Consider the following 18,688-nt stretch of genomic DNA (forward strand, 5'->3'; position numbering starts at 1 on the left):
TAAAAAAAATCAAACAAAAACTAACCACTGCAAGTAGAACTTTTGTCTCGTGTAAGTTTCCCTACATTTGCGCTCAATTTGTCTCGAAAACGCTCTCATAACCTGTATGTGTGAACGTGTATCGAATTTTGTTATGTGACCTTCTCATTTTCCTCAAATACTTAGATAAAGTCATGGGTTTGGTCACATCCGATTTTTTTATAATTTTCAATCTCATGCAAAACTTCGAGAAATATTATTTAAGATCTTACATTGAATAATATTGTAATAATATTTCAGAAATAATTTAATGAAAATAAGGATTTTATTTTACGTCCTTACAATGTAACAATACATTGCACGAATGCGAAAGCATGCTTGATTCTCACGTTACATGGTATCGACTATACATATGTATGTACATACGTCAAATTGTCAAAGGAGATAAATTCTAAATCATTGGGTATTAAATAGTTCGGCAGAGTCGGTTCTGCCAAGGGACGCTCAAATGCAATTTCGACTGCAATATCAAATGCAAATCAATGTACATATTATCATGCCACAGCTCGTATATGTACATATGTACGATCTAGCTAGACGGTGTAATATTCCAAATTCCCTAATGGAAGCATAGAAATGGCTTTCGTTTGATTAAAATGCTCAATTCGATATTCCGAATGGGATATACATATGTAACCATTGTGCAAGCCATAAAACAAATGACGTGCATTTCTTTTTCAACTTCTATACACATCATAGCCAGCAATATGGCTTGGTGGTTGCGTTTATGTTTAGCACTGAGACGTTAGCGGGTTCGATCCCGTGCTAATATTTAATAATGCTGGTCAGACTTGGATATTTGTGACTCCAAGTCGATCGTTTCTTATCAGAGTTATCAAAATTATCTGATTTCATTAAATTTATAATTTTATGAAATACGGTGCTTAAATACATATGTGTTGAATACATACTTATATATACATATATATATATACAATAAAAAAATACTCAAGAACGCAATATGATTTGTCATGATTATGTGTAATCTACCTACATACATATGTATGTATGTACTATGTACCTACATATGTATTATGTAGCCAGTAGTATGACTCGGTGGTTGCATTTATGTTTAGTACCAAGAGGTTACCGGGTTCGATCCCGTGCTAATCTTTAATATTGCTGGTCAGACTTGGATATCTGTGACTCCAAGTCGGTCGTTTCTTATCAAAGTTTGCCAATTTATCTGATTTCATCTTACCCGCTGTGACAAATATCTGTTTTTTATTTATATACAATACTGACTGATACTGTCATGCGTTGCAATAAGAATAAGGCATGCGATTCCCGTTCCCGTTCCCGTTCTTGTTTCAAGTGAAAGTTGGAGCTCTACTAACGTCTCTTCAACGCCGTGTTGTCATAAACCAACTGGTAACGTGGTTACCAACGAACATATTTCCTTGACTACACGATGGCGCTTCAAACTTTCGCGTCGGAAAAATCCTAATTCCGAATTTTATTATTAAGAGGTTTTTTCCCGTTTTTTTTTCACAGTAAGCTTCCTGGACATGCATACAATAAATCGTGAAAGTTCCATCGTAATCGGTAAATTGGTTTAGCAGCCTTTACGATACAGACAGACAGACAAACAGGCATTCAATTTTATACATATGTATGTATACATAGAATTAAAAATGTATGTACAAGTCTAAATCCAAAGATATCTCTATGGATTAATTAATTGTTAATTTCGTGTTCTCCAGCCTCTCAAAATATAGTGATTTATGTAATAAAAATATAGAGTGAAAAAAGAAAAAGTTATAAAAAGTTTAAACAATTAAAATCTGACATAGCGAGATGGTGGCGAAAAGGGATATAAAGTAAGAAGAGGCTAGTAACGATCAATGTGGACGATCAGTGTGAACGAACAATGTGGACGATATACGTCATCGAGAAATATGGCTATCGGGATATATGAGTTATATGTAGGAGTTTAAACAATTAAAATCTACATAGCAAGATGGTGATGAAAAGGGAAAAAACGATCAGAACAGTCTGAACAAATGCGACAATGGCAACGATAGACGTCACCGTGAAAGATGCTGGAGTATTTTCAAATGTGTCTATTACGATGATTTTTCACCATCGTTAATGGCGAACGTCATTTCCACATATATTGATGACCAAACCGAGCAAAATGGCAAAGTTTGAAAACGATCAGATAAGAACCCAAACTTCGTCACACGACAAAATCGTTTCCGAACTAAGAAGAGCTTAGTAAAAACATTCAAAGTGACATCTATGGAGATATTTTTGCACTATTTTATAATTAAATTAGCGAACTCAAGACGCTGGATGACTTTAGATTAGCAAAAGAAATAGGAAAGGAAAGTACGGTTTCAATGAAAATCAGAATAAGCTTATTGTAAAAAACTAAAGGTATGTAAGCTTATTGTAAATCATATTCACAATTAGATACAACATAACTTCTGATTGAATACTTATCTCGCAGATAAAACTCAGTGAAGAGATATACTTTTAGCAGTGAAATGCCAGATCTGACATATTTGGCCAAAAATCAATATATATATATCATGTATTACATTACATGAAGCTAGACGCCAAATTTGAAATTTATATATACATATGAGAGTTAAAACTAAAAATATTTATATATTAGAGATAACGAGAACCTATAGAGCAAATTTTATAAAATATAGAGTGAATTATAGGCGTTTAAACAATTAAAATCTGATATGGCCATATCACGGTGAAAAGGTTGAAGATAGATTATAGTAGCTTGCTAGACGTCACCGTACCCAAAATTGTGGATATTTGATACGCATTGTATACGATATTTTATCTCCAACGTAATGGCAGACGATACATTAACGTAGATTGATGACCAAAATGAGCAATATGGCAAAGTATGGAAACGATCGGATAAGAGATAAGAGATATAAAAAATTACCACTAACACGAAAACCATGTGAACTGTATAAGAGGTATGTAAAAATTGACAAAATCTGTTAAGAAACGATCGGTCTGAAGTCACAAACCAAGGTCTGGCCAGCGGCGGGACTCTAGTGAGATTCAACCCCGTTACCACTCTGTTCGAATGAATAATATGCTAACTACTATTTTACGCCGCTTCAACTTTGTATGTTGTATATTTATTCATTTGGATAAGAACCCAAATTTATTCTGACTTGAAAGTAAGAAGAGGATAGTAAAATGCTGCAATGTTTGTATTTAATTATCTAGGAAGTCGCATTGGGGTCTATCTGTTGGGCTTTCTTAGTATATATTTATGTAAATTAAAATAAATAAATTTAAAAAAATACTTATGTACTGTTACATTCGTGGGTGATGTGTATTTTGTTGTTATTAATATTTCCGCTGCCACCAAGCGTTTTTGCGGAACGCTACTCCGTAAATAAAACTCACTTTATTTTATAAGATGATTATCTTCTTTAATAGTAGTAAGTATACACGAGATTAGTTAGTATTACACGTTACTAGTTAGTAGTTTACTAGTTAGGCAATTTAATCGCGAGTCACTAGTTAGACGGTTCGATCGCAAGTGAATAGTAAGAGTGTTTGATCGCAAGTGAATAGTAAGAGTGTTTGATCGCAAGAGTCCTTCCATATGTTTAACATCAGTATATATTTAATAGACGTAACAATTTGGACCAATCATAGTTCGTGATAAAATAGGGGGGAACTCGAGTTAAGTAAAACAATATCTTAAGACTTTAATACTTTGACCCTTGAGTGTGTCGAGAAATGGTTTTCACACAATTAGTTACGCAGCTTTAAAAGGGTTTTTGAGGGAATACGATTCGAGTCGAGTCGTGTGAAAAATGCTGGTAAACTAATTAAAGACAATATTTTTAGTGTTTGCATATGTATCCCTTGAGGGTAGATTTCACGCAATTCGTTGTGCGGATTAAGAGTCGTGAGAATAATGCAGAAAAGCGATAAAGTTAGTTGAAAAACGATATTTTTATTGTTAACATATGTGTCTTGAATGTATCGAGAAATGGATGAGTAGATGCACGCAATTTGTTGTGCAGGCTTAAGAAGGGCTTTGATATTTTTGGGGGAAACATAATTCGTCTCGCAGATTGATTTAAAGGTCGTGGGAGTAGAATACAGCTAACATAAAACAAATAAAGACTTATGGAGATATAACAGTACATATAAACATGCTATGATCAGAATTGCAATTGCAACCTGAAGGCGAGGTAGAAATCGATTTGCACTCGTCGTCGGCGTGTGTAAACACTCGAATGTTAATTCTGCAAACCATCTTGGCCCGACTGACCCATGTCAGTGATCGACAACTCTCCATCAGTCCAAGGCGAGAGCTATTAACTTTCAGAATTGACCTGACCTGCACTTGCCGCTGTTCAAATTTACTCTTGGAAGAAACGCGGCTAACATTCCAAATAATGGTCCGTTTACACTCAAGACTCAAGACAGAATATATAAATTTTTCAATGAATTTAACATTCATTATATAAAAGTGTCTGTTTTATTGGACGAATTCAACGATTTGAAACAATTCATAAATAATATCAGCTTTTGATCGCATTTAAGATTTCAATGCTTTTTATTATTACGAAATTATGTTCACAATACATCTTATATCTATTTTAATAGCTACTGATCTACTGATCATTTTCTATTTTACAATTTTTATTTTATTTTGTTAGTAATCATAGTATTATATTATTCTAGTTTCAATGTACAGCATCATATGAAAAAGAGCTCAAAAACCTATTTACGATTCTTATAAATGCTCATAATACATCCAATACATAAAATTAATTAAAGACTCTAAATTCGATGACCTAAAGCAGATTGTGTTTAAGTAATCTGTGTTTATACCTGAAGGGTATAGACATTTTGTTGTAATCACTGAGACTCTTCGCAAGTGTGTTATTATGGTTATTAGTGATTCTGTCATAGAATCTACTGGTTAGTTTGTTAGTAATGTCTGTAACAAATGGAATATTATATATGGCATGCAGTTTTTTCATGTTAGTATATATGGGTGTATTATAAATTATTTTTAGGGATTTATTTTGTATTATTTGGAGCTTGGAAAGGTTAGTATTCGAGGCGTTATTCCATACAGGTGAAGCATAGGCTAATAATGGTAATATGAGCGCGCGATATAATTTTATTTTATTTTGAGTTGATAAAGAAATATGGCGATTAAATATTGGGTATATTGAGGATATAACATAGCCTTGCATTTCGCTGCCTCAATGTGAGTTGAAGATTTAAATGATTACATCAATTGTTATCAAAATGAATGCATGATCATATTATTGCGTAGGGGTGGGTTCGGGATCCAAATGTAAGGTCAAAATCAAAATTGTAATATATTCGATACTACCGGTAGTCTATTTTATTCTGCTGCTAGTACCAAAGGTCTAATTTTTATCAATTTTATAATACCGGTAGTACCGGTATTAGAAACTCGTATCACAATGTATCGAACACGCTGTATTGCACACATGAACTGTTGACAATATAAATACATGATCATATTACACTCTGACCACATTCAATTCTGATTGCTTTAAAATCGATCATACTGAATCAGTATTATAATATGTAGATTCGTCGGTATTATTCAATATTGATCACATTAACTGTTACCAAAACATGCATGATCGTATTAAGCTTCGACCACATTAAATTTTGATTGCATTAAAATCGATCTCGTCATTGTTAGATTTATTGCGAAATTGAACAGTTTTAAAATTAACGTTTGATCATATTAAGTTTCCAATCACATATATGGGTCGCATTATAATCAATCACGTTATGTTAATATATGCTAGATTTGATAGCGTAATTTAATATTGATCGAATCAATTGGCACATATATTAATGTTTAATTAAATTAAATGCTACATACATATATACATATATGTATATATATTTTATTTTATTTCAATCTGCAACTGATACAGATACAATACAATAACACAATACATGCATTTTTCATACCGTGCGAATTCAAATAATTATCCACAGTGACATCTATGGAGAGTTTTTTGCAGAATTTTTATTATAGAAATTGGTGAACCTCAAAACACTAAATAACTTGAGATTTGCAAGAAGAGATAGGAAAGGAAATGCCAATTTAGATGAACCGTTTCAATGAAAATCAGAAAAATTAGCAAGCTTCCAAAGGAAACAATTGACCTGAAGTAACAAACCATGGTCTGGCCAATAGCTACTAGTGGGAGTCGAACCGTGACCACTCTGCTCAAAAGCATAATATGCTATCCACTAATTCATGCTGCTGGTGTGTATGCATTTACATACATTGAGCTTATTGTCGATTGCATTATAAAATTATCGCATTTCCGTTTCTGTCAAATTTACTCGAGTTGATTTATTTATATTGATTATGTTAAAACTTAAATATTAATATATAATTGTATTGTACGGCCTCATAATGTATACAGCGCTACAGTGCTCAATCTATTTACTGGATTGTGCATTGATAAATTGCAGAAAGTGCAGAATAGAGCAATGCGTGCAATTTTGAATGTGAGGAAACGTAAGAAGGTTAGAAGTATTTAAATGGTTGGATATTAGAAATAGTCTTAAATTAAACACTTTAAAATTTGTATATAAGATAGATAAGAATCTATTTCCCAAATATTTTAATAATCACATAGAGATGTACATAATTATAAAACTAGAAACTGGAATAAATTAATTATAGGTAGAGTTAAGAAAGCAAAATCTACAGGAGGTATTTTCCACATGGGTGTTCAAATATATTAAATAATGCCCTTCCTGAGAGCATTATAGGTGCTAGTAACATTGGTGCTTTCTTGAGGGGTGTTAATGGATTCCTCCGTGGAAGATGACGTAATTATATACATATGTAAGTTTAATAATGTTTGGATATATATTATACTAGTGGTTTTACCCGGTTTCGCTCGGTATTTGCAATATAAACCGCTTAAACTCATCTAATAGTAAACATTGTATTAAATTTATTTGAATACTCATATGTTTTTTTTATTAAATTGATTGTCACTAACAAAAAAAGAAATTATATATACTAAGACTCTTTCAAAATTATATTTATACCAGAATCCCCCCCCCCCCCGGTGCCTCTGTCCCCGGAGCCTTCGCCCCCGGCGCCTTCACCACCGGTGCTTTCGCCTCCGGGGACTTTTCCCCCTTCGCCCCCTGAATCGGAAAAAAATCGAATCGGCGCCTATGAATCAAATAAAAAATAAATCGAATGTGTTGCTTACGAACCAACCAAACAAGGTTATATTGTACATATATATGGAAAGTCTCTTTTGAAATTATATGTTGGATTATTTTAGGGTTACTAATGATAGTTTTGTCAATTATGCGAACTATATTATATTATATTTTTTAGTTTGAGTTTTAAATTGTCAATTTTTTAATAATTTATTACCAATTTGATATTTGATAATAAATAAATTTTGATCATATATGGCATCGTTGACTATATGGCGAGTTTGATCCAAATTTAAAGTCACACTTTTTAAATTTTTAAATAATAAGTCATTATACACGTGTAGCACATGATCTAGACTCTTTCCGATCGACGTATAAATAGAACACTTTTCTCGGAGGATGGGGGGGGGGGGAAAGAGAACGCTAATTTTTCCCCACGATTGCATTGAATAGAAAGAACGAATTGGAGAAATTTAAGTTGAAGCGATTGATATTATTCCTCAATAAAATTTAGAAGCGAGCCGTGAAATTTTAAAACAGGCCCATCGGTATTTATGTACGTCGGGGCAAAGGGACGAGGATTTGAACAGATTTTTCAAGGGAATGTGGCCGAACAAAAAAATGATTTATTCCACTCAACCTTTGCTCAAAATTCATTGAGGTGAACAGTCAAAGAAAATTGCAAAAGAAGCGATTTCCATACATTTTACTATACGTGCGTATATGTGTTAAGGAATAAATTCAGAAAATTTCGGTATCTTAGAACGCAACCGTATCGATAGCTATTTCCGGTATTCTCTTACACGGTTGGCACGGTAAAGGAAACAATTTCGATTTGTACATCCTTTACATCCACCTATTGCCTACCATTGTGTCGGAATAAAATTCAATTTATATATAAACGTTCAGCCAAACTAAAATAAAGTCAAAAAAATCAAACGCTCAATTTCATATAGTACATATATACGTAAATACGTATGTACATGTACAGTACAATTCAAAATTATCATCTTGGCACACATTTTTATTTTCATTTTATACGGCCTCTTTCTTATATAAGAATATATGTAAATTAGGATTCTATTCACAAGGTACTATTTTTTAGTGATAATTTTCAATACTTGAACACATAACAAAAGATATGTTCATATTACATATACGTAAATATGTATATGCAATGAAAATCAATAACTCCAAGCACGGTTATTTAATACATATATACATACAATCGGTATGTATATTATACATACATAGTGTTTGAATCCTTTTAGAATCAGAATCACGATAAGTGTGAAAACATTAAATTTGATTACATTATATTATAGCAAGCCTTTATCCCTTAGCCATTATCTGTTTATTAATTCATACATATGATATTTATAATACATCTGAATTTTGAACTTGCATTTTCTGTCTGGGTGGAGCCCACCACTTTAAGCTTCTACCACATTTAAATAAATATATTATAATTTTATAAAACAAAAGTATAATTTTATCTAAAATCGATTTGTCAGTATTTGATTTTATTCTTTCTTATACAATATTACAATATATAATATATCTTACAATATAAAATTTTAAAAAAGATTAAGAGAGTATTAAATGTGGCAAATTCAAATTGATAAATTCACTTTCAACACAGACCAATCAAACCGGTTCAGATGGTTGTTTCAATTACGATCGAAACTTTCAATTGGTCCAAATTTTAAATAAATAATTATGATTGCACTAATCCGTAAAAAGATTCTGGATCCAGAACTGAAAAAGGAATCGGGATCAGAAACTGAAAAAGGAATATCGATCCGGAAATGAAAAAGGAATCAGAATCCGGAACTGAAAAAGGAATCGGGATCCGGAAATGAAAAAGGAACCGGGATTCAGAACTAAAAAAGAGATCCAGAACTGAAAAAGGAATCCAAATCAAAAACGGAATCGATATCGATACCGTCGTAATAGAAAGTGAGATTTTTTCGATAACGGATTCTACGAACCAAAACTTACATACATTCAAAGTCTTTTTCGAAATTATTCAACTGAGACTTATTTTTAATTATTTACAATACAATCTATGTAGGTTTACTGCTTTAGGAAAAGTATCCTCATACTTTTATCTAATCCACGATTTTTTTCATTTACCGGTAAATATCGGTATATCGGTAATCATTTACCGTTTACCGGCTTATGAAATTTGACGCTCAATTGCAATCTCTAATTAATTCTGGGTCTTACAAGTTAAAATCTTAGCACAATTTTTGTGGCAATGTACCTAATTTTAACCTCTTTTTCATTTTCAGAAGTTCCAAGCCAACTGTTGACAGCCGGCGTTTAAGATGCGCTTGTAACAAATGGCCTTTGGTGAATTTTTGTTGGGCAATGGGTCAAATTGGGGACTGGGCTGTGAGGTGGTCTTGGGCGAGGGTAGTCCTTGCATTTCAGGACTACCAGAAGTCGGCTTGGACTGCTCGCCCACCGTCCTGACCCAAGACAACTCCAATCTGACAGACATAATTCCAAAGTACACCTGCTCGCTGAACTTGGACTATCAGAACGACACTCTGTACAGCTGCAGCGTATGCAGACAGAACTCAACCATGTCCGGTTGTCCACCAGAAACCTTCAACATGACCATCAGCGGATTGATGTTTGAGACTGCCGCCAAAGCTCTCTGGTTGAGGTTCAGAAGTCAGGCTGAGGAGGACGCTTGTTCTAGTGCCAAATCTTTGTCGTGCGTTTCGAGTGCTTTGCAACTGTTCAATCAAACTTCGTGGTTCGAAGAATCCGTATCCAACGGTGCTGTCCAATGTTCGTGGAATTACATCGACGAGACTCTGGGCATGAACCAAGTGCAATACGATTGGAGTTTTCTCTTCGTGATGGTCTTCATCGTGGCTGGTGGGGTTGGCAACATCCTAGTCTGCCTGGCGGTTTGTCTGGATCGTCGGTTGCAGAATGTGACCAATTACTTCCTATTGTCTCTGGCTATTGCTGATCTTCTGGTCAGTTTGTTTGTGATGCCACTAGGTGCCATTCCTGGATTTTTAGGTAAGTCATTTATGGATATTATACGGTTTTAATCAGGCTGAAAATTTTGTGTCTAGGTTATATTGTAACCAATTATTTTACCCAATTCAACTAATGTATAAAAAACATCATAAAACCATCAGCGTGGGCTAACTCTTTCAGAGCTGACGTCTTTTTTGTTGAAAGCCGGCCAGGCTGAAAATTTTGCCAACATTTCCAACCAGAATCATTTATAAATCCAATAGAAAGCAGGTATAACAATTGTAGCTAATCCAAACAAACCCTAGATAACTATCGCCGAGAATTTAGAGTTTTGTAAAGGTGTGTTTAGTATCTCTAATATATCTTGCAACAATATAAAATAAACAAAAGAAGTCTATCAATGAATGTATTTTTCCAAAATTAGTATCATCTTCTTCATTGTTGTTAAAATGTAATGCTCACAATCTAAATGCCAAGCCACAATCTTAAATACTCAGCAGTTAGGGATTTCCATCGAAAAATTCTGCTATGGTTATAAATTCAGAAATTTCAGTCTGAACCAGTCTTTATAAACATTGACACAGATTACAGGACCCATGTTCAATGCATTTTTTTTCAATGCTATCTGGAAAGGCTTAGCGGGTAGTATTCTTGCTTTTTTTTTACATACTCAAAAAATAACACAAATCGGCGTATTTCAGGCTCATGGACTTGTTGGCAAAACGCCGATCGACGTTGGTCAGCATTCAAAGGGTTAACAAAAATCATTTTGGATGAATTTACAATCATATCATTACCGAAAACGTTCAAAGTAGCCTCAAATACATTCTTTGAATTAATAGTGTCAATTAACTTTTGGAATGCGTCTGATATATCATAGTATTGCGTAGGAGTGGGTTCAGGATCCAAATGAAAGACCAAAGTCACTTCACAGCATTGATTCAACGATTCGGGAGGTCCACACCTAACCTCCGCTCACTCCAGAATAATCTGATCAACCGTGTGTACCTTCTTATAAAGGAGAAGTTTCACACTACAGCTTCCCCGATCAATTTATGTATCTATTGTCTAGGCGCGTAAAGGTCTACCGTGGTGGTTCTATTGTTCTGTTTACTGGGTCCCGTTAGCCTAATCCGAGGTCTCTATTGTTCACCCGTGCACTTAGAGAGTGGATACTATCTCTCTCATGACGTTACAATATGATACAATGTATGAAGAGGCCTGAAAAAAAATACATAACATATTATATAAATAATACATAGAAGGGAGTAAGTGTACATATTGTATGTATTTGGAGAAACCAAAGGGTCGTCGACCGCCGAAAGTAATTGAGAACCGCCGCTCTAATTTACCTCAAACTTTCCCACAAATATATGTATTATTTTGAAGACTTATGCGTCGTCATTAATATTCTCAATCTCACCGCGAAAATTTAATTCCAAACGTTGTTTTGGTTCTCTGGTAGACTGACTTTGCCCGTTCCGCGTTAATTATTTCGTATTATTTATTCTCTGTGCGTCCAGCCCTGTGTTACAGTGTGGTTTCGAATTATAAGGCGTTTAATTTTTGTGAATTTCCCCAAATTATATTATAATATTTCAACGCAGATGACGTGAAGTCAAAAATGCGATCTAAATCTTCATATTAATGTTTATAAGCAAAGTAATTGATTTGATAAAATTCAAAATGTTTGTTTTTAATTGGTCAATATAATTGAACGCAAAATTAATAAATTAAATAAACGAAATTAATAAATTAAATAAACGAAATTAATAAATTAAATAAACGACAGTGAGTAAATAAAATAAACGATCAGTACATTCTGGTTACCTAATCTTAAACAAATAGGGCCAACCCTAACTTAACCAAACCTCACCTAACCCTTATATAAATTAGTGTTGGCTGCTAAGATATTACGGTGTGTTTGGATGGATATTACGATGTGTGGACCATGAAGAGAGTGGGAATGAACAGGAGCGGGGCGACGCGCTATCATCCAACTGTCAAAATTATTATTCGACTGATAAGGGCCACTGAAAATGTAATTGGATATGATTTCACTGAAATTAAATTAAATTTTTTAGTGGAAATTGTCCAGATCTTAGTGCCAATTTTCCAAATCTTGGTGCAAATTTTTCAAATCTCAGTGCAAACTGTTTAGTGGAAATTTTCCAGATCTTAGAGCAAATTGTCCAAATGTTAGTGCAAACTATTCGAATTTAAGTAACATGTACCAAGTGTACACTATCTACATAAAACTAAGTGCAATTATATATTCCCCATTAACTAACCTATATAGTGCTACTCTCCATTTTATTCAAAAGTTACCAACCAGCAGAATTAACAACTGACCGGTTTCCATTGAAAATTTGAATATATATTATATATATTTAATGTTTGAATTGATTATATGTTTCAAAACACGGGATTTTCACAAAACTTTCCGGAATTTATTGATTTCGTGAATGCCGTAATTGGGCTTGTTCAAAAATGTTAATTGAAACTAACAGTGTTCCGCATCGGTCGAATTTGTAAGCCAATGATTTATTTGGAAATGTTGGAGAATACACATTGAATTATTACTGAGGAAAATACAATGAAATATTTCAGATATTTGGAATATAATAGTAAATACACGACTATTATAATACAATTCCGTTTTTATATACTTCATATACTTACTTTTACATATACGTATATAATACTTCACGCTTAATTTCCAAGAATCACAAAATGTATAGGAAATTTTGAGACTCATACAAACTCCACATATTTTTACAAGGCTATTCTTAGATTCATTTTCACCTGCAAACATTTTCATCGCACATTTTAGACATTCAAATTTTCATATATTAATAATTTGATATTTCTTTCATTTAAACATTTGTACATATGAATGTGAATTTTAATTAATCTAATTTCTCCATATTATTTAGTTTTTATTTAATTGTGTTTTTTGCAATGAACCTGGACCTAATGATTTAATCGATGACTTGGAGCAGAAATATTGTATGTCCATTTTTTTCTTTATTTATTTATTTATTTTTACATATATGTATACCAAGAAGGCCTTACAGGTAACCCCAATGCGCCTTCCTGGCCAATTACAAACATTGCAGCATTTTTTATTATTATACAAGTCGCTGAATTGCGAGACACTGAAAAACTCGCAAATTAACGAGATATCTACGAATTGTACATACATTTTATTGTACATTAATCGATCTCAAATAGCGGTGACATAGTAGGTAGGAAGGATATTTAGCCAATTTTACCAGGAACCGTTTCAAAAATGAAATCAGAGAAAATTGACAAACTCTGATAGGAAACGATCGACCTGGAGTCACAAATATCCAGGTCTGACCAGCAGCATTACAGATATACTCAGAAAAATTATTTTCGATCAAGGTCTGCTCATGGGATAGAACTCAGCGCCTCTCGACGCTAAGCTTAACGATCGAGCTATGCTGCTGGCTAATAAATTTTAAATTTGTATCTAGTTTTATGTTTGGATATGCTGAAATAATGCAGGTTTTTCCTTTCAAGATTAACTTATTACCTTGAAAGAAAAAAGTACTTGTATGTCGATGACTTAATGCACAGATATTGTATGTCCATTTTTGAGTTTTATGTTTGTAGTTGCATAAATTACCTTATGAGGAAAACCTGAATTATTCCAGCATCTACAAACTAAAAATTCGATACAAATTCAAAAATGGACATACAATATATGTGCACAAAGCCATCGAAATAGAAAATAAATTCAAACGTCAAAAAAGCTAATTATAGAAAACAAAATCTTTCTCGTATAATTTTCCATTAAACTACATAGTAGCTTTTCCGTGTATTGCTATCAATCAATTACATATACCCTCGTATATTTCCCATACATTGTTCAGCGATGGCCGACTTTTAAGCATCTCTTTTGTGCCGGAAGAAAAAGTTTCAGCCGTAATCTAAATTTATGTACTTGCAAAAAATCTCAGAAAATATTACCATCGATTCGTTGCATTGTCGAAGTGGATTTTCATTCTGGAAAAATTCCATTCTGCGCAGAAAATGCATTATTCTATTTGGGTTTGTCGAAAATCGGTCGCATAGTAAAGTGCAACGCTTGCACACGCCGGACCGGTGTCGTAGTTCCCAGGAAATGCATTTGCAACATTTCATAGTCAACAATATTCACAAACTGAACTTGTCCCAGACGCAAATTTCTATTCTGATTTTCAACATTCATACACTTTAAACTGCGACATGATCCACTTCTGAAAGCCTTTGGCAATTTTCAACAGCGTACTGTGAAAAATGTAAAAGAATATGTTAAGTCCATATTTTCCCTTAGAACTAAATGAATTTATTATATGTTGCCTTTGATAAAACGCTATAAATCCGATTTCATCTCTAGCATGGTAATCATATCGTTAAATTGAACAAGAATGACTTTTTTTTAGTCAACTTACAATCGGTTCACAATATTATACACATTAAATCAACTAAAAATAATTGTATGTGATGTATGTATGTATGTAAGCTTATTGTAAATCATATTAACAATTAGATACAACATAACTTATTATTGAATACTTATCTCGCAGATAAAACCCAGTGAAGAAATATACTTTTAGCCGTGAAATGTCAAATCTGACATATTTGGCCAAAAATCAATATATATCGTGTATTACCCTACAAGAAGCTACACGCCAAATTTGAAATTTATATATACATATGAGAGTTAAAACTATAAATATTTATATATTAGAGATAACGAGAACCAATAGAGCAAATTTCATAAAATATAGAGTGAATTATAGGCGTTTAAACAATTAAAATCTGATAAGGCCGTGTCATGGCGAACAGTTTACGCCTTGTTAAACAACGCTTGTTAAACGTCAGGAAGATTTGCTTTCCCTGTTTTTAAAACGCGTTGTATACGATATTTTATCTCCAACGTAATGGCAGACGATACATTAACGTGTATTGATGACCAAAATGAGCAATATGGCAAAGTATGAAAACGATCGGATAAGAGATAAAAATGACCACTGACACGAAAGCCATGTGAAACGTAAAGGAGTTATGTAAAAAGTATGCAATTTTATTAAAAATCCCATAAATAACTGTAATAAAAAATCAATAAAAGTAATTCTGAACGTCTAATAATATTTATGATACAATTCGGATAGATTAAAAAAAGTAAGAGACCCAAATAAGATCCTTGAGGCAAACCCCAATGAGTAATATGTGTATTTAAATTAGGTTTTTTAAAAGCCTAATAATCTTCATGATATGATTCATATAGATTTAGATAAATAATGAACCCAAATCGGACCTTTGAGGCACACCCAAATGAGCAATATACATATAAAGTAGGTTTTTAAAATTAATTTTACCACCCAAATTATATTGAAGGACCTATTATACGAAATTATAATTAATTCTAATGACGTTTACAAATTATGTATACATAAGTTAAAATGGTAAAATAAATGATTATTTTCAAAATTGAAAGCTTTCATGTTGTCAATAACACAAGATAACCTTAATAACCAATAAAAAGGGTAATTTTTTTTTTTTTGCTTAAAGACTAATTTATATTAATCTTTGATTTGATTTTAAATATAATACAAAATCAATTCTAAAATAGTTGTTTTAATGTATGAATCACGTCATATTATATTATACATATGTATGTATGTATAAGCAGTATTATATAGGAGTTATCAATTTTTCAGTGGACAATTGAAATGCTGAATCGTCCCGTATCTTTTCACGGATTCTGATTGTTTTTCATTGTGTTGGACCTTTTGTGTCAAATGGCTGGGGGATATTATTGTGTGAGTCGTCGGTTTTCAAAACCGGTTCCGGTTGTTCGCCGATTTTGTGCGAGGTCATCTTTCAGCCACATGTAAACCGATAATTGAATTTCAGTGTCTTGTGAAAACTTCGCTATCGAACAAAAACCAATCGCATTCAATATTCCTCCCCCCCCCCACCCCCCTCTCCCTTGTATCATTTCTGCCAGAAACCGGACGGACGGATGACGCGAAAACTATTCCCGAAAATTATGCCAAGTTTTGACATCGCACTTCGTCATCCCCTTTGTACGCCCGGGAACAAGTTTTCGAGATTCATTTTTCATTCAACTGATGGGGGAAAGACGTTGAGGTTTTTAGTACGTTTCTGTTTTCTATTATATAAGTAAGTATTGACTTGTAGATTTTGATGAAATATAAAATATAATTGAATTTTTAACACGTTTTTATACATACATACTTAGTATTTTTTTAAATTACATGGAATCTAATATCTAATATATAATTTCGAAAGAGACTTTGTATGTACGTACTATTGGTTAAAATGGTTGGGAACTTCTAAAACAAGTCAAAATTTCCATGACGACATGGAGGTGAAGGCCCCCGGGGGCGCCGGGGGCGAATTCCCCCGGGGGAGCCACCGGATTCTGGTATAATATATAATTTCGAAAGAGACTTTGTAAGTTTGTAACTATAGTTGGTTGGAAATGGAAAACAAGTCAGTTTCTATGACGATTAGATTGGTTGAATTTTTTTTTTTCGATTCAAATAAATTTAATAAAAAAACAAATGCATATTTACCATTAGATTCCCATGTTTAAGCTGTTTATATTACAAATACTGAGTGAAACCAAGTAAAACAACTAGTATTATAAAATTTCGAAAGAAATTTTTTATCTATGTATGTATGTAAGATTTGGGTGGTATAATCCGTGACGTTCAATTTAATAAAAAATAAATGAATATTCAAATAAATTTAAATAAAATAAAACTATTCAAATAAATGTAATAAAATGTTTTAAAATGTTTGTTTTAATAGAAGCCATGTTTGAACAGTTTTTATCACAAATACCAAGCAAAGTCGGGTAAAACCATTAGTAATTTATAAAATTAAAATAGTAAATATTTTAAGGTGATTAACTCACTTCTAAAAATTATTATTTTGAATAAAAATACCAATAATTTTATTTTACTACCGCCATCTGTGTATGTTTAAAACTAAAAACTGGATAAACGTCAGGCACTTTTCAGAAATTCAAATTTCAAACGCGACTAAAACGATTTTGGCATCAATGCTTTCAAGCACTAATGCAAAATTTATTTATAATTTGACTAGTTGCCTGTGTACACACAATTGTGTCTTCGTTAAAATATCGGTTGATTTATTTTTAATTAATTTTTTTGAAAAAAAACCTTGTTTTTGTCGGCCACTACATTTTATATTTCTGAAATTTAATTTGTTGCCAGTATGTTTACACTATTATATGTATGTTAATTCTAAAATAATGATAAAATCTAAATTGTTTATTTATTTAAAAAAAAAAATAAACCGTCATGTCAGCATTACAAAGACTATACTTTAATGAACGCACACTGCGTTTACATTTCATCATATATTTAGCCCTCATTAATGGATGGCGTGTTAAAAAATAAGGGTCTCAGAATAAAGTAGATGAGATCAGCAAAATTATCCTGCTTTTTTTTCGTCAATGAAAGGACTCGTTCAAAAGAAGAGCTGATGCGTTGTTATGGCTCCGCAGCCACTTTGGAGGCTGCTATTTTGCCGAGATTTTATTCAAACTGTCTCTCGCTCATTTTTTCATCCCCTTCTCACTCTCTTTTCTTCGTCTTAAACGGCCAAGAAAGAATATTACACCAAATGGGACGTTTAGCACGAAGATGATGTGTAAAGAATAAAAACAACTCGGCCACATGTGGCCGAGTAGACTTGTTCGTTACAGAAATGTCTGGAAGCCGTGAATTATTATATCTGTATATATATTTTTCGAAAATGTCATATTTTGCATTTCGCGAGGGGTTTATTTATATACATACATATGTGTATATATATATATATATGTATGTATTATAATAGCGTGTTCGTTTATTCAAGCTGCGTAACTTTTGAGTGACGCGTTATTACCGAAGCTTTAAGCGGAAATTCGTATCCCGTCTAAACGAGTTGAATAATAGAAAATAAGCTGCGAGTATTTTTGACAAATGTATTAAGCAGATTTTTCGCGAAAATGGGTGTATATACATATATATACATATACTATATTTTTAAAATCGAATAATTTATTAATATCTGTCGTTTGGCGTTGAAATCTTAAAGGATTGAGAAACTTCAAAGAGCAATTATTCCAGTGGACCTTTTGTTGAAATATTCATAAAAATCCAACGGTCTGATTTTCGACTGAAATTTCACATCAAATAAAGTCCTTTTTAAAACGAAAATTTATTTATATTTCATACAAAATTCCTACCATGTATAATTCTGAATGTATTTATAATATTTTAATTTTAATTTTAGCACTTATTTTGACTGAAGTTATATATAAAATAAAACTACTATTTATATTTACATACATACATACATACATTGTATTTTATGTGATAAATTTGCTAAAGATATTCAATCG

The 18,688-nt window shown here is 32.6% G+C and overlaps 2 protein-coding genes across 3 annotated transcripts in view; both read left to right on the forward strand.

Moving 5' to 3' along the window:
• LOC143919204 (uncharacterized) overlaps window positions 1-18,688 on the forward strand; it is a 740,296-nt gene that overhangs the window by 671,284 nt on the left and 50,324 nt on the right. The gene's annotated exons all lie outside the window — the stretch shown is intronic.
• 5-HT2A (5-hydroxytryptamine receptor 2A) overlaps window positions 1-18,688 on the forward strand; it is a 230,801-nt gene that overhangs the window by 105,637 nt on the left and 106,476 nt on the right. For both annotated transcript variants that reach the window (XM_077441569.1, XM_077441570.1), the window contains exon 2: window positions 9,525-10,272. In XM_077441569.1, coding sequence (XP_077297695.1) covers window positions 9,576-10,272 — 697 coding nt within the window. In that variant the 5' untranslated portion in view covers window positions 9,525-9,575. The remainder of the gene's footprint in view (window positions 1-9,524; window positions 10,273-18,688) is intronic.

Source organism: Arctopsyche grandis, chromosome 11 (assembly GCF_051622035.1).
Source record: "Arctopsyche grandis isolate Sample6627 chromosome 11, ASM5162203v2, whole genome shotgun sequence".
Lineage (NCBI taxonomy): Eukaryota > Metazoa > Arthropoda > Insecta > Trichoptera > Hydropsychidae > Arctopsyche > Arctopsyche grandis.